Source organism: Chanodichthys erythropterus, chromosome 1, assembly GCF_024489055.1.
Source record: "Chanodichthys erythropterus isolate Z2021 chromosome 1, ASM2448905v1, whole genome shotgun sequence".
NCBI lineage: Eukaryota > Metazoa > Chordata > Actinopteri > Cypriniformes > Xenocyprididae > Chanodichthys > Chanodichthys erythropterus.
In genome coordinates this window covers 1,422,266-1,440,587 of record NC_090221.1, presented here as the reverse complement: position 1 = coordinate 1,440,587, position 18,322 = coordinate 1,422,266, and the positions used below count along the sequence as shown (strand labels likewise).

Sequence of the window (18,322 nt, the reverse complement as noted above, 5' to 3'; positions counted from 1 at the left end):
TAAATTATCAGGAAATTTTTATTTAAAAGTGGACTAATCTTTTAAGGTGGGCTCCACGTGACTCAGCTGGTCTTCCGGAAGTGTCGTCACTGACCATGACCTTCCTCTCTTCTGTCACGTACAGTCAGTCAGTCATGTAGACGAGAGACACACGAGTGATCGCGAAATGTAGAGTAGAGGAATCAGCTGATACAGAGACACAGTCTGTTTACTTTGGTAAGTGCTCGTTCACATCCATGCTAATGATTGCTGTCGCGCGAGCAGATAGCATTAGCTGATTCATTCAGAAAGAGTAAACATGCGTTAGCCGCGAGCTAGCACACATTCATCATCACTACTGCCCCTAATAATATAAATGATCTATTAATTGCTTCCATAGCCGTCCATGTGGGCATTAAAGCGTGTAATTCGGTGTTTGTGTAGGTTTGTCTTCTCTAAACTCAGTAACTGTATCTGAACAGCATCAAAATCTAGTCAGCTCCATTTTGGGTATCACAGTCTCAGCACATTTAGTCTAGAGATGGCTTATTTGATGATGGTTTCAGTGAAATTCTTCCCAAGATCTTCTTAAATCCGACTGAGCTGTTTCTGCACAGCCTTTGTGGAGATTAAGATAGTATTTTTCTGAACCCAAGCAGTCATGTGACATGTGTGCAGCTAACGGACATAAGCTCATGCCATAGATTAAGTCTCATTAACCATAATTATGAGTTTCCACTCTTTCACTGTCTTAGCTAGTACTCTTTAGTCAATAAATAGTGTCTGTTTTTGTCCTCTTAGTTTTTAGCACAAGCAGGTTGAGAGGGAACAATGGTGAAGTATTTCAGCTGTGCAGGCTTTCTGAAGAGCTCCTGGGACCAAGTGTTTTTGGCATTCTGGCAGAGATACCCCAATCCTTACAGGTACTAATAAAACACACATACACATATTCTACAGAACTGGTGCAAATAACTGTCCCACAGGCAAAAAACACATTTAAAGGTGCCATAGAATGCTTTTTCACAAGATGTAATATAAGTTTAATGTGTCCCCTGAATGTGTCTGAAGTTTCAGCTCAAAATACCCCATAGATTTTTTTAAAATAAATTTTTTAACTGCCTATTTTGGGGCATCATTATAAATGTGCCGATTCAGCGCACTTGCCCTTTAAATGCTCGCGCTCCCCGCCCGAGCTTGCGACTCTGCAATGCATTGCATAAACAAAGTTCACACAGCTAATATAACCCTCAAAATGGATCTTTACAAAGTGTTCGTCATGCAGCATATCAGATCATGTGAGTATAGTATTTATTTGGGTGTTTACATTTGATTCTGAATGAGTTTGATAGCGCTCCGTGGCTAAAGCTAACATTACACACTGTTGGAGAGATTTATAAAGAATGAAGTTGTGTTTATGGATTATACACACTAAAAGTGTTTAAAAATGAAAATAACGACAGTCTTGTTTCCGTGAATACAGTAAGAAACGATGGTAACTTTAACCACATTTAACAGTACATTAGCAATATGCTAACAAAACATTTAGAAAGACAATTTACAAACATCACTAAAAATATCATGATATCATGGATCATGTCAGTTATTATTGCTCCATCTGCCATTTTTCACTGTTGTTCTTGCTTGCTTACCTAGTCTGATGATTCAGCTGTGCACAGATCCAGACGTTAATACTGGCTGCCCTTGTCTAATGGCTTGAACATGGGCTGGCATATGCAAATATTGGGGGCGTACATATTAATGATCCCGACTGTTACGTAACAGCCGGTGTTATGTTGAGATTCGCCTGTTCTTCTGAGGTCTTTTAAACAAATGAGATTTATATAAGAAGGAGGAAACAATGGAGTTTGAGACTCACTGTGTGTCATTTTCATGTACTGAACTCTTGTTATTCAACTATGCCGAGATAAATTCAATTTTTGATTCTAGGGTACCTTTAAGTATTCAAATTTGAGATGTTTACTAAGATCCTTCTATTATCTATTGAATCCCTAACCCCTAAATTTCAACTCGTGAAAATATTTAAATAATTTTTGCAATTTTTCCATATATTTTTTAATTTATGGTGTTAAAAAGTTTTTATATATTATTTTTTAAACCATGAAATTTTATTTTTTTTAAATGTGTCCCTCATGTTCACGTCACTACCGAAAAAGTGTGCGTTTGAGTCTGATTTTAACACACTTCTACATTTCTGATCAGGAAATATTCCTGTTCCTCCTTTTACAGCCTCTCTTTCACAGCAGATAGATCATCATTCTGAGTTAAATGTGTTAAAAAATCTGAAAATCTGTGTGCAACTTTAAGGAACGTCACTAACAAACACCTTTTTCTCTAATTAAGCAAACTTTGTTGGGTGTTATTCCATAAAATGTAGTTTTTGTGTGTGTTCAACTGTTCAGAACTGTTAGATAACCATGTGATTATCATCGTCAAATTGTCACTACCGAAATTTCTCCACGTTTTAGTCGTGACATCATTGTTCTGGTAGTGACAAAAGGAAACATAATCGTTTATTTGGGAGAAGTAAAGTGAATTTTAGTGCAGTTATGCAAATAATTGGAATTTTAGTATGTTTTAGAATTATCTTATGTGACGTTACTGTCACTACTGAACATGTGCAGTCATGACCGAAACATGGGATGATTTGTCAAAAATAAAGTATATTGATTTATCATTTAAGATGTTATTATAGTGTTTGATTCAAACTAATGAATCCTTCAATTTGAAATCAGTTTGATAAACTTTATCACTTTTACAAAGAAAGATTGGATTCAAAATACAACAAATCTCATAAATCACACTTGAAATACCTTGGATATTAAACAATTTGCAAACATACATTTCAAACTCTAACTTTGAATCAATTCTGTAGAATGGCCAATATATATTATTGTTTTATAACCATTGTACATTTAATTTAATTTCATTCTTCTGTTTGTATTCCTCAGTAATCATGTTTTAACGGAAGACATCATATTTCGGGAAGTCACTCCGGACAACTGTCTGATTTCCAGACGTCTCTTGACCAAAACCAGCAGAGCTCCTCGCTGGGCGGAGAAGTTTCTGCCTGCTCACATGGCCCAGAAGGCCTACATCATCGAGGACTCAGTAGTGGATCCTCAGGGCAGGACCATGACCACCCTCACCTGGAACATCAGCCACGCACGTGTGATGGTGCGCCTCCGTCCCGCTCTCATGTCTGAAATCACACCCCAAAACCAACAAGCATTTATATTTTTCACAAACTAAATAACAGCTCCTCTCTTCCGAGTCTGTCAGTAACGCTCTGTTTAGTTCCTGTCTCTATGAAGCCCCTCCTTCTGAAAAGCACAATGTGCTCTGATTGGTCGGCTGGAGCAGTGTGTTGTGATTGGTGTTTGGGAAATGTCCCGCCCCTTACCATAACCGCCAGTTTCAACACACTACTGACTAACTCAACTAGGCCCCGCCCCTTTATTTAAATGAGGAACATTGTGAATAAAACTCAAGATGGAGTTCAGAAACACTGATATAGAGAAGAACTGGAACTTTGTAGAGATTTTTCATGTTTATTATTAACTGGCCTGACTAGACATGAACATCAGGAGGTTAACTGTGTGTTTTCTGTCTGTAGAGTATTGAAGAGCGTTGTGTGTACAAAGTGAACCCGGACAACAACAGCTGGACCGAGATCAAGAGAGAGGCCTGGATTTCCTCCAACCTGTACGGCCTCTCTAGAGCTATTCAGGTCAGCGGGTGACAGGAAGTGTGTGCATCATGTGCTCATGTTGATTTCGAAGAACGCAGTGTTCGGTTTAAATGATTAGTTACTTCAGAATTAAAATCTCCTGATGATTTACTCTCCTCCATGTCATCCAAGATGTTAATGTCTTTCTTTCTTCAGTTTAAAAGCAATTAAGGTTTTTGAGGAAAACATTCCAGGATTTTTCTCCATGAAGCTGCACTGAAACTGACATTTGGACCTTCAACCCGTTGAACCCCAGTGAAGTCCGCAATAAGGAGAAAAATCCTGGAATGTTTTCCTCAAAAACCTTCATTTCTTTTTGACTGAACAAAGAAAGACATGAACATCTTGGATGACATGGAGGTGAATAAATTATCAGGAAATTTGAATTCTGAAGTGAACTAATCCTTTAATTACATTTGAATAACAGTCCGGATGGATGCATCATGTGTGTGTTTATATCTAACAGCTGTTTAGGCAGCAGAAGTGTTTTCAAAGTGCTTTATCCCATTTTCAGGAATTCGGTCTTGCCCGGTTTAAGAGCAGCGTTACAAAGACCATGAAAGGCTTTGAGTACGTCCTGGCCAAGATGCAAGGTAAGATGCTTCCAGCATGCAGGAGCTGATTAATATGGAAGCCCGTTTCCGCCACTAAAAAAAAAAAAAAAAAAAAAGATGAATTGCGACTTTTTATCTCAGAATTGCGACTTTTTATCTCAGAATTCTGACTTTTTATCACGCAATTGCGACTTTTTATCTCAGAATTCTGACTTTTTATCACGCAATTGCGACTTTTTATCTCAGAATTCTGACTTTTTATCACGCAATTGCGACTTTTTATCTCAGAATTCTGACTTTTTATCACGCAATTGCGACTTTCTCAGAATTCTGACTTTTTATCACGCAATTGCGACTTTCTCAGAATTCTGACTTTTTATCACGCAATTGCGACTTTTTATCTCAGAATTCTGACTTTATCATGCAATTGCGACTTTTTATCTCAGAATTCTGACTTTTTATCACGCAATTACGACTGATCTCAGAATTCGGACTTTTTATCACAATTGCAACTTTTTATCTCAGAATTGCGACTTTTTATCACGCAATTGCGACTTTCTCAGAATTCTGACTTTTTATCACGCAATTGCGACTTTTTATCTCAGAATTCTGACTTTATCACGCAATTACGACTTATCTCAGAATTCTGACTTTTTATCACAATTGCAACTTTTTATCTCAGAATTGCGACTTTTTATCTCAGAATTGCGACTTTTTATCTCAGAATTCTGACTTTTTATCTCAGAATTGCGACTTTTTATCTCAGAATTGCGACTTTTTATCTCAGAATTCTGACTTTTTATCACGCAATTACGACTTATCTCAGAATTCTGACTTTTTATCACACAATTGCAACTTTTTATCTCAGAATTGCGACTTTTTATCTCAGAATTGCGACTTTTTATCTCAGAATTCTGACTTTTTATCACGCAATTGCGACTTTCTCAGAATTCTGACTTTTTATCACGCAATTGCGACTTTCTCAGAATTCTGACTTTTTATCACGCAATTGCGACTTTTTTTATCTCAGAATTCTGACTTTTTATCATGCAATTGCGACTTTTTATCTCAGAATTCGGACTTTTTATCACGCAATTGCAACTTTTTATCTCAGAATTCTGTATTTTTATCACGCAATTGCGACTTTTTATCTCAGAATTGCGACTTTTTATCTCAGAATTCTATCACGCAATTGCGACTTATCTCAGAATTCTGACTTTTTATCACGCAATTGCGACTTTTTATCTCAGAATTGTGACTTTTTATCTCAGAATTCTGACTTTTTATCTCAGAATTGCGACTTTTTATCTCAGAATTCTATCACACAATTGCGACTTTATCTCAGAATTGCGACTTTTTATCTCAGAATTCTGGCTTTATAACTCGCAATTGTGAGTTAAAAAGTCAGAATTCTGAGAAGTCGCAATTCATTTTTTTTTTTTTTGTGGTGGAAACGCTTCCATAGATTAATGGATTAATCAGATTTGTTGTAAAGCTGGATCTCGTTCCCGTGCAGGTGAAACTCCCACACGAACGCTGGCCGAGACCGCAACGGTGAAGGCTCGTGAAACTGCGCTCGCTGCTAAAGTGAAGGCGAAGGATTTGGCGTCTCAAGCTCAGAAGAAGCAGTATGTATGATGAAGACAGCAGGACTCTCCCAGCACTTCCGTGTCGTTCCATTCCATCACATGACACATCTGGATACGAGACATTCTCAGTATGCATTTAGTGAAACCAACGTGCTCTTTGACTGAAGTTCTCCTGTAAACTCGATTTAATGCAGCAACATCCTCCTCCTGCTTCATCAAGTCTGATTTTACATGAGATGTTTGCGTTTTTTTTTTTTGATTGCTAAATTAATTTGTTGTTCTTCCATCATTGTCTCTCTGAATCCTCATATTCACTCTTGCTGAGGTGTGTAATCTGCCTTGTTTAGCAATGTGATTCGCTGCTTCAAATTGAAGTTCTATCATTGATGGTCCACGATTCCAGCAGTCGTAGCGTTCCTCAGAAGGGCCTGATCTTCGGCACGCGAGAGCAAATGCCAGAAAGGATTGCAGTGGATAGACGGCAATGTCCGATTACAAGTGTTAAAGTTGTCTCAGAATGTCAGATGTCCAGTGTTTGAAACAAGAAATGCATTAAGTGAAATGGTGAGATAGCTTGTATGTTTTATAGCTCTTAACAATTGTTTATCAACAGTTACCACCAATAAATATTTTCTATCTATCTGACATGTTGTGTGATTTCATTTGCACTGTGACCACTATTTTTATGAATCGGTGCCATTGTTTTTAAATGGATCAAGTAGATTTCTGATGAGGCATTTGTAACACTAACCCCCGGATTCAGTTTTAAGTCTAGTCTCAGACTAAAATGCATGGTTGAGCTGTTTTAAGTTTGTCTCTAGATTCACACCAGTAATGTTTTTTAGGGCATGTTTTTAAAAGCAATGAACTAAGGCTTAATCTAAGCCCTGTCTGTGAAACCTGGCCTAAACAAGACATGAAACGTAATTCACAATAGTCTTTTCTTCCCTATTGTGCTGAAACTGCTTTGCAAACAAGAACAAATGTAGGGCGGGGCTTGATTTTATCCGTGTGGAATTGATTGGATGGTTGTGGTTTGCTATTGGTGGATCTCATGTGAGTGACAGGTTGCCCCGCCCTCATCATCAGAGAAGAGAAGAGATGCTGCAAGAGGGAGAAGATATTCTCATTCACGTTTATGAGGAACATGAATTTAAACAATAATGATGTTCACCGATAAATCATTTTCTTCAGAAATTAAACTAAAAGCTTTTTCAAAGAGACCTAAATGTTCTCAGCAGGTTTGATAAAAGGGTTGAGGTCTGATATTGAGGTGTAGAGCTGCAAGATTAATCGTTTAAAAAAACGCTATCTCCATTTCAAACACCAGCGTGATCTAAGGGGCTGTTTACACGAAACTTTTCAACTAAAAACGTTCATTTACACGGCAACAGCGTTTTGGTGGTCTGAAAACACAAACTTTTGAAAACGGGGTTTCAAAGTGGAAGTTTTTGAAAATGATACATCGTGTAAACTGCAAAAATTGCGAATCTGTGAAAACGGTGACGACATACACATGCGTATTAAGTGTTTAGTCTATCAACGTGGCCTTTTTCAGACTGATGACGCATTTTAAGAGTCATCAGCATCCTTATATTTTCTTTTTTTTTTTTAAATTATGTACATATATAACATTTGCGTTATAGCTTTGCATCATATTAAAAAAAAAAAAAAAAAAAAAAACAGTGTGGGTGACATCTATTTTTTTGCTCTTTTGAAAGTTGTGAAAACACTATTGTGGAGATTTTCCTTTTGCTATTTGAACAAATGAGAACACAACAAATATATTTAATGTAGATTCAATACAGTTTTGTGGCTCTTTAATGTGTCGCTGTAGCGCCTCAGTTCGGGTGGCTTGTAAACCGTTCATCTCTTCCTGCTAGTTCATTTATAGCATTAAATAAACATGAATGAACATCAGAAGGTATGTTGATTCAATTGCGGAAAGACGTCAATACACACCATTTTTCAAGTTCAAGTCCACCTACATTAATCTCCTAACTCCCCTGACTGCTTTATCGGGCAAAATGGCGGATTCGGCGTTATGATTGGTTAGATCGCCTGTCAATCAAACTCTTGGCGAAGGATTGAGGTATTTCTGTGAATATGTGAGACTTCTGATTTATTAGCCGCTATAGGGAAATAATGAGAAGAATAACAAAGTACAGTAAACTATAAAAATAAGGTGTATGTGCGTTTAGCAAGAGCTTGTATGCGTCTTTTGCGTAATATTTTTTTTTACAAAGTGACATCGCCAACTACTTGTCTTTGCGTAAAAAAAAACAGTGTTTTGGTCATTTTCGCAGATCTGTGTGAATGGGGATAGTTTTGATAACGCAATCTGTACAAATTTTTTTTTTTTTACGTTTTTAGTACATCATTGTCGTGTAAACGTACCCTTAAATGACAAGTCCGATCCTTCAGACATTCAGATATGCGTTTTGATCTTTCTGCCTTAAAATAATTCAGATTATCCCAAGTCATAGATAAGAAATTAAAGTTTAGATATGAAAAATAATGTTTACACTCTAAAAAAATAACTGTAAATTAAACAAATGTACACAGTAAAATACCATTTTCCACTGAAATGGTAATATACCATAAAAACAATGCATTCTGGGTAATATGTCATTTTAAGAAAAGAGGCTACTTTCTCAAAAACGACAAATATTACCCAGAATGCATTGTAATATAGAGAATGTAATTTAAAATTTAGATTTTAAAAGTTAAACACGTTTTGCACTGAAATGGTAATATACCATAAAAACAATGCATTCTGGGTAATATTTCTAATATTATTTCTCATTTTCAAGAAAGTAACCTATTACTTTCTCGAAAATGACAATTACCCAGAATGCATTGTTTTTATGGTATATTACCATTTCAGTGCAAAACGGTGTTTAACTTTTACATTTTTTTTAGTGTATACAGTAGTGATCAAAATGGAGTAAATCACCTTTAAAAGTGACTTGAAGCTTCAAATAAAGATTGCATCAATTCCATCGTTACACCAGTAGGTGGCGATAAGTGACTTAAATTAATCAGAACCTCTAGTAAATTACGTTAGTTTTGTGATCTCCATCTTAAAGAGTTCAAGATTCTCAATTTATCAAGAATCGTGCAACTCTACTGCACACTAATGCGTTACAAACATCATAGTGACAAATCATATTAAATACATAAAATATTTATTTGTACAAAATGCTTATGTCTGTAAAAAAGAATAAAATGCTACATATGAGTACAAGGAGAGACATAAATACAAAGGTGTTCCTGGTCCAATGACATACGAATAGTTCATAAGGCTTTTGGTGTTCAGAACTGTATATACAATGTACATCCTGTTGTGTACATCAACACAATTACTGTACAAACATCTAAAAACAAAGGCATGTTCATAATAGTTTGCATAAATGACTGATATGAGCATATACTGAACAGTTCGCAAATACAGCCCATGTATTTTGTCGATACTACCAACATAATGAATTGCAGTTTAAAGGTGTGAACTAAAAACATGAGCAGACTAACACATCTCAGGGGGATTAAACTGATGAAAATCCACTGTACAAATTTAAAAAAAACAAAACAAAACACTTCAACGTTTTCTGTTTTTTAGGCTTCAACATAATAGCTTGTTGTTGGGTGTTATAATAGCACCAACTTCAATTCACCGGAGTGAACCGAAGCACAGGACTAAAAACATGAACTACAAGTGAATCGTCAAGACGATACAGATACCAGATCATTTTAAACTCAACTGTACCTTCACCCAATAACAAACTCAAAAAACCCAAATGCACAGGAAAGCGTTCTTTCCTTCCGAATTGCAGCATAACCTTTAAATTAGCCTCCCCAGTTAAAAATACCAGTATTAAATGTTCGATAGAAATGCATTGACAATCTGCAATTTCACACATTATCAAACCTGAAAAGAACAACACACATCTAAAGAGACATCGCAAGTGCTCATGCGTATGCTTTGTGCAACTTATCAAAAGTCAGAATTAAATAAGCCGGGTATTAAAAGATTTAAGTGCAAGCCGATGTGTACTGCAGGCCGACCCTAAAGTGAACACAACTAGCGTCTACAATACGATCATAACTAGTCGGGAAAAAAGTAAAACAAATCATTCTGTGGAAATAAAGCATCACCAAACTCGTTGCACTTGAATCTCGCGAGTGTATGGCATACTAGAGCACCATAATGCCACGAGTGTAAAGAGTTCACTACACAAAATCAATTCCAGTCATGCTTAGATGAAGTTTGATGGTTCAGAATGTCAGAAACATAAGGCTGTTCCGTGGCGGTGATGGTGAAGCCCATCCAACATGTTGGTTTGGAGTCCCTCGTCCTCTGAACACCAGCTCTGGGCCGGTCATAACCAGGTGTGGTCAGAGGTCGAGTAGCTGTGGTCCATGCCGGCGTGAGACGAGGCCAGACTGTCGGACTCCAGCGTCCACACCATACTCTCCACGTCAATCTCAACGTCCTCTGCAACGATCGAGAGACTCGTGAGAATCAACAGACCTGATAACACAAACTATAAGACTGTACGAACAGAGATCATATTTTGGTCTTCAACATGAACCTCTCTGTCAGTTTACAGGAGTGTTTGCTCCCCCTTGTGGCTGTTCTTAAATCCACAGACAGCCTTCTTTATTACATTATGCATCACTATCAGTTTGGGCTGGGCATTGACACAAACTCCATGATTTCATTTTGATTCAAAAGCTTGCGAGTTCAGTTCATGGCAAATTAATCTCAACTAATGCTGTAAATTATACAGGGAACCACAGTTGGTACATCACTATAATATCAAAGGTTAAATGTAGACTACAAATCAGTTACTTTTCTGAAATTACAAAGTTTTTTTTGTTTTTTAATGATGCCATAATACATTTTTAATGATATAATTATGTTTCATCCCCTTTTTAGACAAAAACATGAGAGATTCATTTAAACATACATTAAATATTAAAGAACAGGTTAAGTAAGAAAAATACAATGAATGGCTTTTTTAAGGTAAATGTGACATTAAGTGTTCAAGTTAGTTAGGGTTGTCAAGCGATTCAATTTTTTAATCTAATCTAATTACTTGATGTGCTGAAATCTTAATGTGCACGATATGCTGAACCTGTTAACGGTCTCCCCCACTTTTTTTTGTAGACATGAAAATGCACTATCCAAACTTAAATGGTTGTAATTCAAGAATATAGACATAAGGCTGGTCTTGTTTTAAAGATGAAATTTGGCAGATTATTGTAGAAGTGAAATAACTTTTATTGAAGTTTAAGTTTATGAAAATGTAAAAATATATTTTATATCAAATATATATTTTACAAAACAAGTTTTACTCTAAAACTGCAAGGAAATCAAAGCCAAAAATCTTGAACAAAAAGTTGTGTTCCAAATTTCAGGTTGATATCTCAAAAAATGAGCTTTCAGTAAGATTTTGTTTGGGCGCAGTACCACACTTTTACACTAGATGACAACCAAGCTCCATTACTGACCATATAAGGGCGCCTCCATTTCCATATATGGTTTGAGTGATCTGAACCATATATTTCCATTATTTTCATACTATTTATGAAGTACACATCCTATATAGAAGTAGTATGGGAAGAATTTGATATGAATTCAGCCTCTAATAAACATAAAAATAGCATGCATGTGGGTTATAAATCACTGCCACAATCATAAATGTATTTTTTTTTCTATTAAAAACATTTTTAGACCTTTTTTTCTCAAATAATTGAATGGATGTTATCTTTTGAACTCTTGGCATAAAAACAAACATGTTTCAACCAATCTTTAATGATTTTTCATGTTCATCACTATTTCAAAATAAAGGTCTGAACATGCCTTATGAGTATGAAAATATGCTTGTTGCAAATTGATAAATTACTGCTCCTCTGTAATTTACTTTGAAAATCAGTCACCAAATATGTAAACTAGAGATTCTAAGCTTGTCAAGATTAGTTTAGGTTTAGTATAGAATATTACCGTTTTAAATATGTAATAACTGTGGGCCTGAGACAGTTAACAGGTTCAATCGCAAATTTATTGCACATCAATTTTGGCTGAGAAATTACCCCTAAAAGATCATTTAAAGTCATTATTGTGTTAGATGAAAAAAGCATTGTATAGTCATTACAAAAAGTAGCTTTACAAGGAAATATTTTGCTTAAAAATAGAATTTATTACACTAAGGCTACAATATGGCAATAACCTTTATGTTTTTCAGAAGCTGTATTTATGTATATTTACGCAGACTGTTTAATGCAGCTCAGAGGATGTGGCATGAATATGAATGAAAAATGAAATTATACTTTAAATATGAAACTAAAACCACCAGTAGGTGGCGACAAGTCACCGTCTTAATGAGTGAGTCATTGAATCATTCACTCAACCAATTCATTTAAACTAGAGATGCTCTGATATGAATATTTTGGCCGATACTGATAACCGATAATTCTTTATATTTGAAAGCCGATAACCGATATATTAGCTGATAAATCTAAAAATATAATTCTTTATATGATTTTTGAGAGCCTGATTACAAAAACAAAAGTCTCACTATTAAAAATCACATCCCAAAACACATTATAATATTCTCATTATAATATTATGTAGAATTGCGCTGTTCGTTGCACTTTTGAAGGGATTTCAATCATATTTCAAGCAATTCAAAATCATCATAGTGAACAGTGCCTCAGCTGATCCGACTTGTCTCCATTATTTATTGCTTTAATATATCAGCCAAATTTTCTTATCAGGCCGATAACATTAAAAATTAACATATATCTGCCGAAACAGATATGTTGGTGGATATATCATGCATCCCTAATATAAATGTCAACGAAGCAACTGTCAGACGCCACTGAATCACTGACTCACTCGATTCGTTAGGAACAGATTCATCCAGCAGTGGATTCACTATTTAATTGGCGAAACTGAGCAAAAACAGGGAATATTGAGTCTAAAATGTAACTTCTTGTTTATTGAACTTGTATAAAATCAGTATCACATTTGCAATTGTGCTGATATTCGGGAAAAAACAGCACTCTTGCTTGTGTGATATTGCTAAACTATATCATATGATATAAATAGAAGTTTTTTTTAAGGCATTTTTGCCCTCATATCTCGAATTTAATGGCATTTTAACTGTATTCTAATCATTACACAGTCAGTCATTTCCCTAAATCATGTACTTCATAATTTTAATGTGTTATTTTTTCCACACCAAATAAACGTGTTAAATCGACAGCCCTAAATACAAGATAAGCATTTTTTCGACCCTGAAAGCTCATATGCAGACCATCTCTCACCTCTCTCTGAGTCGGATCTCTCAGAGGACACGGCTGATCCGAGGCTGTCGTTGCGCATCCTCTCCGAACCGCCCTGCAGTTTCTCCAGCCGTGTGCGCAGCTGCTCCTGCTCCCAACGCAGACGGTCCTTCAGCAGCTCCGCGCGCTCGTCCTGTTCCTGCAGCTTCTGCCGTCGCACAGAGACACACGGTCAAACCTTCTGTCTCGTTCGACCTCTTCTGTGCCCATAAACCACATGCGTCACATGATCTCTCTGATCGATCAATCAGGACAGCTGCTCAGTTTTCTGGCAGACTCCAAACCATTTATAGTAAATGTTCTGTTTGTTATAACTACAATCAGATTTGGTAATATCGAATCCACCAGTCGTCTCATGGATTACACACTCAAATAGTCCCAGAGATGTAACTTTACATTGATGAACTAAAACAGCCTTGAGCGCATGTCGGGAATAAATATCGTTTTAAAGCGATAATTCACCCAAAAATATCATTTACTCACTCTCAAGTTGATCTAAACCTGCTTGAAGTTCCTTCCTCTGTTGAACATAAAGCAAGATATTTTGAAGAATGTTGGAAAACTGCTGCACATAATGTTTTTCTGTCCAAGTCACTGTTGCCCATGTTCATTAGATGATGCTCCAGCATGCTCATTTATTATTTATTTCACTATTAATGATCATTTATGTATGTGGAAATACCTCTGCGAGTGATTGCGATAGCATTGTATGACTTTTGCATAAAAACATAGAAATTCACGGGGCAGAATAACACATTATTTGCTGTCAGACGCTCAGGTGTTTCATAACCTACTCTAGACAACAACAAATGGACTCTAATCTATAATATATTCGCTGTTTAGTTTGATACTTTCCTGAAAATGTACTTTTGTTTCAGTGAACTTTACTCTTTTGCCCAATAAACACCTAAACCTTCCCTTCAAATTGTGGTTTAAAACAACTGATTGTTTATGCAAAACTGATAAACTCTGTTCTTCATTTTAAATTATTACGCTGTCGATTTATTTTGCATATTATTTCTGCTTTAAAATATATTTTTTGACATTAAGATGAAAAACAGAAGTCAAACTTTAGATAAGTATTGATTCTCTGACATACATATAATCGGTATTGTTTATGAACGATCCGTATGGGTTGATCGGTCCATCACGATTGTGAATTTGTCGTTCATCCGGCTCACCTTGATGTGCAGCTGTGCTTGTCTGAGCAGGTTGAGGGTTGTGTTCCTCGATGAATCAGATGATAGAGGAACCTGCTGCTTCAGCTGATCCAAACAGTGTCTGAGCTGAGCTCTCCTACACACACACACACACACGTTAACACAACACACACACAATATTACAGTGATATTGCTTCATTGAACAGAATGAGAATAAATCTGTTACCTGTGTTTCTCCAACTCATTGTGAACAGACCTGAAACAGAAACAGAGCTTTATATGTGCCATTCTCCAGAACTGGTTCAGTCGTCTTGAAACAAATGTGTCTTTTTCCACAAATTTTGTATGTATGCAAATTGTATAATACCAAAGTACATATTTCTAGTAACTGTGCAGTTAATTCTCATATTTTCAGAAAGTTTTCCTCAAATTTGTCACTACCGAAACACAATAATAAATCATTAATTAAGAAGAGTTACATTGACCTATTAAGATTGTGTTTACATCTACCTTGTGAATATATTTTTTGCTATTTTTTAAAAAAGTTCTTACTGGTAAATCAATAACAATTACAATTTTAGCAATATTTCAAGTGTGATTTATGAGATTTGTTGCATTTTGAATCAAATCTTTCTTTGTAAAAGTCATAAAGTTCATCAAACTGATTTCAAAGTGAAGGATTCATTAGTTTGAATCAAACACTATAATAACATCTTAAATCAATATACTTTATCTTTGATAAAACATCCCATGTTTCGGTCATGACAGTAATGTGTTGGTAGTGACACATCACATGACACAATTTAACTCGCATACTAAAACATAGTTCATTTCCCCCAAATAAATGATTATTTGTTTTCTTTTGTCACTGCCAGAACAATGAAGTCTCTACTGAAACAGTCTCAACCGAAACATGTGGGGAAGTTTCGGTAATGACAATTTTAGACACTTTTGAGATAATCACATGGTTATCTATCACAGTTCTGAACAGTTGAACACACAAAAACTACATTTTATGGAAAAACACCCAAAATAGTGACGTTCATTAAAGTTGCACACAGATTTTCAGATTTTTTAACACATTTAACTCAGAATGATGATCTATCTGCTGTGAAAGAGAGGCTGTGAGAAAATCTGACTCAAACACACACCGTTTCGGTAGCGACATTAACATGTGGGGAGCTTTTTTTTAAACATAAAATTTCATGATTTAAAAATAGAAATGCAAAATGATTTATTTTTTTTTAAACTTCACTTTAAAAAAAAAGAAGAAGAAAAAAATATAATAGGAAAATGATTTCAGTATCATTTTCACAAGTTGAAATTTAGGGGTTAGGGTTCGGGACAGACACCTCCCAATTGAAAGTACCCAATAAATGATGATTTTATATATATTAATCTTACTGATATTTTAAATATTATTGCGGGATTCAATAGATAATAGAAGGATCTTAGAGAACATTTCAAATTTGAATACTCAAATGCTTTTTAAATGTGTTTTTTGCTTGTGGGACAGCAATTCTGTCTATTATTAGACATTACTATTGACCTTTGCTAAAATAATAGTTCATCCAAAAATTCAAATTGGGAATGTGAGAATGAATGCATATTCTTTGTTTTATAGTGTCAATAGTGTTCACACTGAAAATTACACATATCCGAATTCTTGGACACTCCGTGCTTCACTTGGGACACAACAAGAGTATTTTATAGATGAATTATCCCTTTAAACGATCATTCATTCGCATAAAAACAGCAAAAGTGAAGAATCGGTGTAAAACATAATTAAATATTTTCTAAATATCAAGAGTCTTGTTGTACAACAACAAAATAATGTTGAAAACAGCAGTGCTGTCACACTCACCTGCTGTTCCCGGGTGAAGGACTCTTTGATTTCTGCTTTTTTCTCTTGTCTGAAACCCCTTTACTGTAGAACGGAAGAACTGAGGCATAACCGTGTTCAGCCTCTGAAAATATATAATACATAACATGAGTGATCGATAACCCAGCATACTTCCATTTATTTAAGACACATGCTTAAAATAAGTTATTTTACAGACATTTGACTGATTATAAATCTAAAAACCCGTCTAAGATGCAGGGAGAGATGTCAGCATCTCATCAAATCAGATGTGCGAGCGCTTTCTGATTTTGGCGCCATCGAACTACTTGATATAATTTTTGAAATCAGCGCGTTCCATTCGAATTATACCGTTCTGTACGTGACGTGTGAGTTGATACAATGTAACTCGCTTTAGAATAACGGGCAGCGCTGCTACATTTTCAAATCGATGACGATTTCGCGCCTTTGTGTACAATACAGAACTGAAATGTAGGTCACAGAGCCAAACACAATAATATCAACAATAAACGCTCTTTTCGCCACTCTACAAACACACAAATAAACCTCTGCAACAAGGAAAACACACCCAGAACCTGCATGGAAAAATAATTAGTGTAAATATTAATAAACGTGTAGAAAACACACGCAAACAGCAGACTGTCCGAAACGGCTTCGGTTTCAATGCAAACAATATGAGAAGGAAATAACGCGTCTAATACCTCTTTCCCTCCGCTCCAGATATTCAGCTGCCTGCAGAAGCACTTGGATGTTGCAGGTGTTTACCTCCATTTCTGACAAACAATGTTATTTTGGAAGCGCCGAGAGCGAAACTGGTCTATTGAAATGTAGACGAGAGTTCGGCTGATACTGCTGGCCACGTCATACGCGTCAGACGCGTCACGCCCTCCTCCACGCTCACGCGACCGCTCCCTCATCTGACACAAAAACAAGTCGCGTTACACTAGTGTTCGGGCTTTACTATTTCAAATGAAGCCGAGGACAACTTATGCTAGAGACGAGGGGCAAATTTTATTGTCTCCGAACCCGTAAGTGAAATGAAACTATTGAAACTGAGTGATCACGGGATAAAAATGCGGACTTTTATTTTGACATTGTGTTTCGACGCTCAAGAAACAAACAAAACAGCCATAAAATGGTATATGACTGCAAACATATTTTATGTTTACAATTTAATGACAAAATGCGGACTTTTATTTTGAAACTATTTGTTTCGGTGTTCAAAAACCAAACAAAAAAAATGCATAAAATGGTATATGGCTGCAAACATATTTTATATTTACAATTTAATAACAAAATGCATACTTTTATTTTGAAACTATGTGTTTCCATGCTCAAAAACCAAACAAAAACATGCATAAAATGGTATGCGACTGCAAACATGTTATATTTACAATTTAATGACAAAACGCGAACTTTTATTTTGACATTGTGTGTTTCGATGCTCAAGAACTAAACAAAAACAGGCATAAAATGGTATATGACTGCAAACATATTTTATATTTACAATTTACAATCGGTCTTTTTCTAAAAGAAATAAAAATTATATACTTTTTAACCACAAATGCTCGTTTTGCACTGCTCTGTGATGCGCCATGCATTATGTAATCTTTTTGGAAAAGTCACACATGACATAGGCGGAAATACCGATCCAGTGTTTACAAAGAGAACATACAAAGACAAACGGCCTTTACAAAAAAACAACGACAGACGACGAGAAAATTAGTTTTCCGCCCTACTAGTTTTCCGCCTACATCACGTGTGACCTTTCCAACATGATTACGTAATGCGTGGAGCATGCTCAAGAACCAAACAAAAACCAGGCATAAAATTGTATATAACCGCAAACATGTTTTTAAACAATTATATTTACAATTTAATGACATTTAATGACAAAATGCGAACTTTTATTTTGACACTGTTTCGATGCACAAGAACAGAGAAAAAAGTAATATGCGCATAACGGCATAACCCAGCTCAACTTAGAGCAGGTGCTCGATCATTTGTTTACCTCGATGCTCCAGAACCTCACAAAAACAGGCATAAAGTCGAATACAACTGCAATATTTTTTTAATATTTT

At 35.8% G+C, this 18,322-nt stretch overlaps 2 protein-coding genes across 4 annotated transcripts; one reads left to right on the top strand and one right to left on the bottom strand.

The window, feature by feature from the left end:
• Positions 1-76: 76 nt before the first annotated feature.
• On the top strand, positions 77-6,492 carry prelid1a (PRELI domain containing 1a). The gene is made up of 6 exons (XM_067384708.1): positions 77-216; positions 781-902; positions 2,949-3,174; positions 3,614-3,727; positions 4,242-4,320; positions 5,798-6,492. Exons 2-6 carry the CDS (start codon positions 811-813, stop codon positions 5,917-5,919), a joined length of 633 nt encoding a protein of 210 aa, XP_067240809.1. The 5' UTR covers positions 77-216; positions 781-810; the 3' UTR covers positions 5,920-6,492.
• Positions 6,493-9,084: 2,592 nt separating this feature from the next.
• On the bottom strand, positions 9,085-17,423 carry mxd3 (MAX dimerization protein 3). Of its 3 annotated transcripts, XM_067384738.1 has the most exons (7): positions 16,943-17,423; positions 16,245-16,347; positions 14,607-14,636; positions 14,402-14,516; positions 13,704-13,740; positions 13,203-13,368; positions 9,085-10,365 (listed from the first exon to the last, which is right to left on the bottom strand). In XM_067384738.1, the coding sequence occupies exons 1-6, from the start codon at positions 17,010-17,012 to the stop codon at positions 13,223-13,225; spliced, it is 501 nt and encodes a 166-aa protein (XP_067240839.1). In that variant the 5' UTR covers positions 17,013-17,423; the 3' UTR covers positions 9,085-10,365; positions 13,203-13,222. The 3 variants fall into 3 exon arrangements, with proteins under 3 accessions (XP_067240839.1, XP_067240831.1, XP_067240822.1); XM_067384730.1 differs by lacking the exon at positions 13,704-13,740 and having other exon boundaries at positions 13,203-13,420; XM_067384721.1 differs by lacking the exon at positions 13,704-13,740.
• Positions 17,424-18,322: the final 899 nt, after the last annotated feature.

Bases quoted from the DNA above. Each gene is read 5' to 3' on its own strand.
- prelid1a (XM_067384708.1), top strand. From the start codon at position 811: ATGGTGAAGTATTTCAGCTGTGCAGGCTTTCTGAAGAGCTCCTGGGAC. The intron at 3,175-3,613 runs GTGCGCCTCCGT...TTCTGTCTGTAG, and splicing joins TCAGCCACGCACGTGTGATG to AGTATTGAAGAGCGTTGTGT. The intron at 3,728-4,241 runs GTCAGCGGGTGA...TCCCATTTTCAG, and splicing joins GCCTCTCTAGAGCTATTCAG to GAATTCGGTCTTGCCCGGTT.
- mxd3 (XM_067384721.1), bottom strand. From the start codon at position 17,012: ATGGAGGTAAACACCTGCAACATCCAAGTGCTTCTGCAGGCAGCTGAA. The intron at 14,517-14,606 runs GTAACAGATTTA...GTGTGTGTGTAG, and splicing joins AATGAGTTGGAGAAACACAG to GAGAGCTCAGCTCAGACACT. The intron at 13,369-14,401 runs GTGAGCCGGATG...GTGCGACGGCAG, and splicing joins AAGCACAGCTGCACATCAAG to AAGCTGCAGGAACAGGACGA.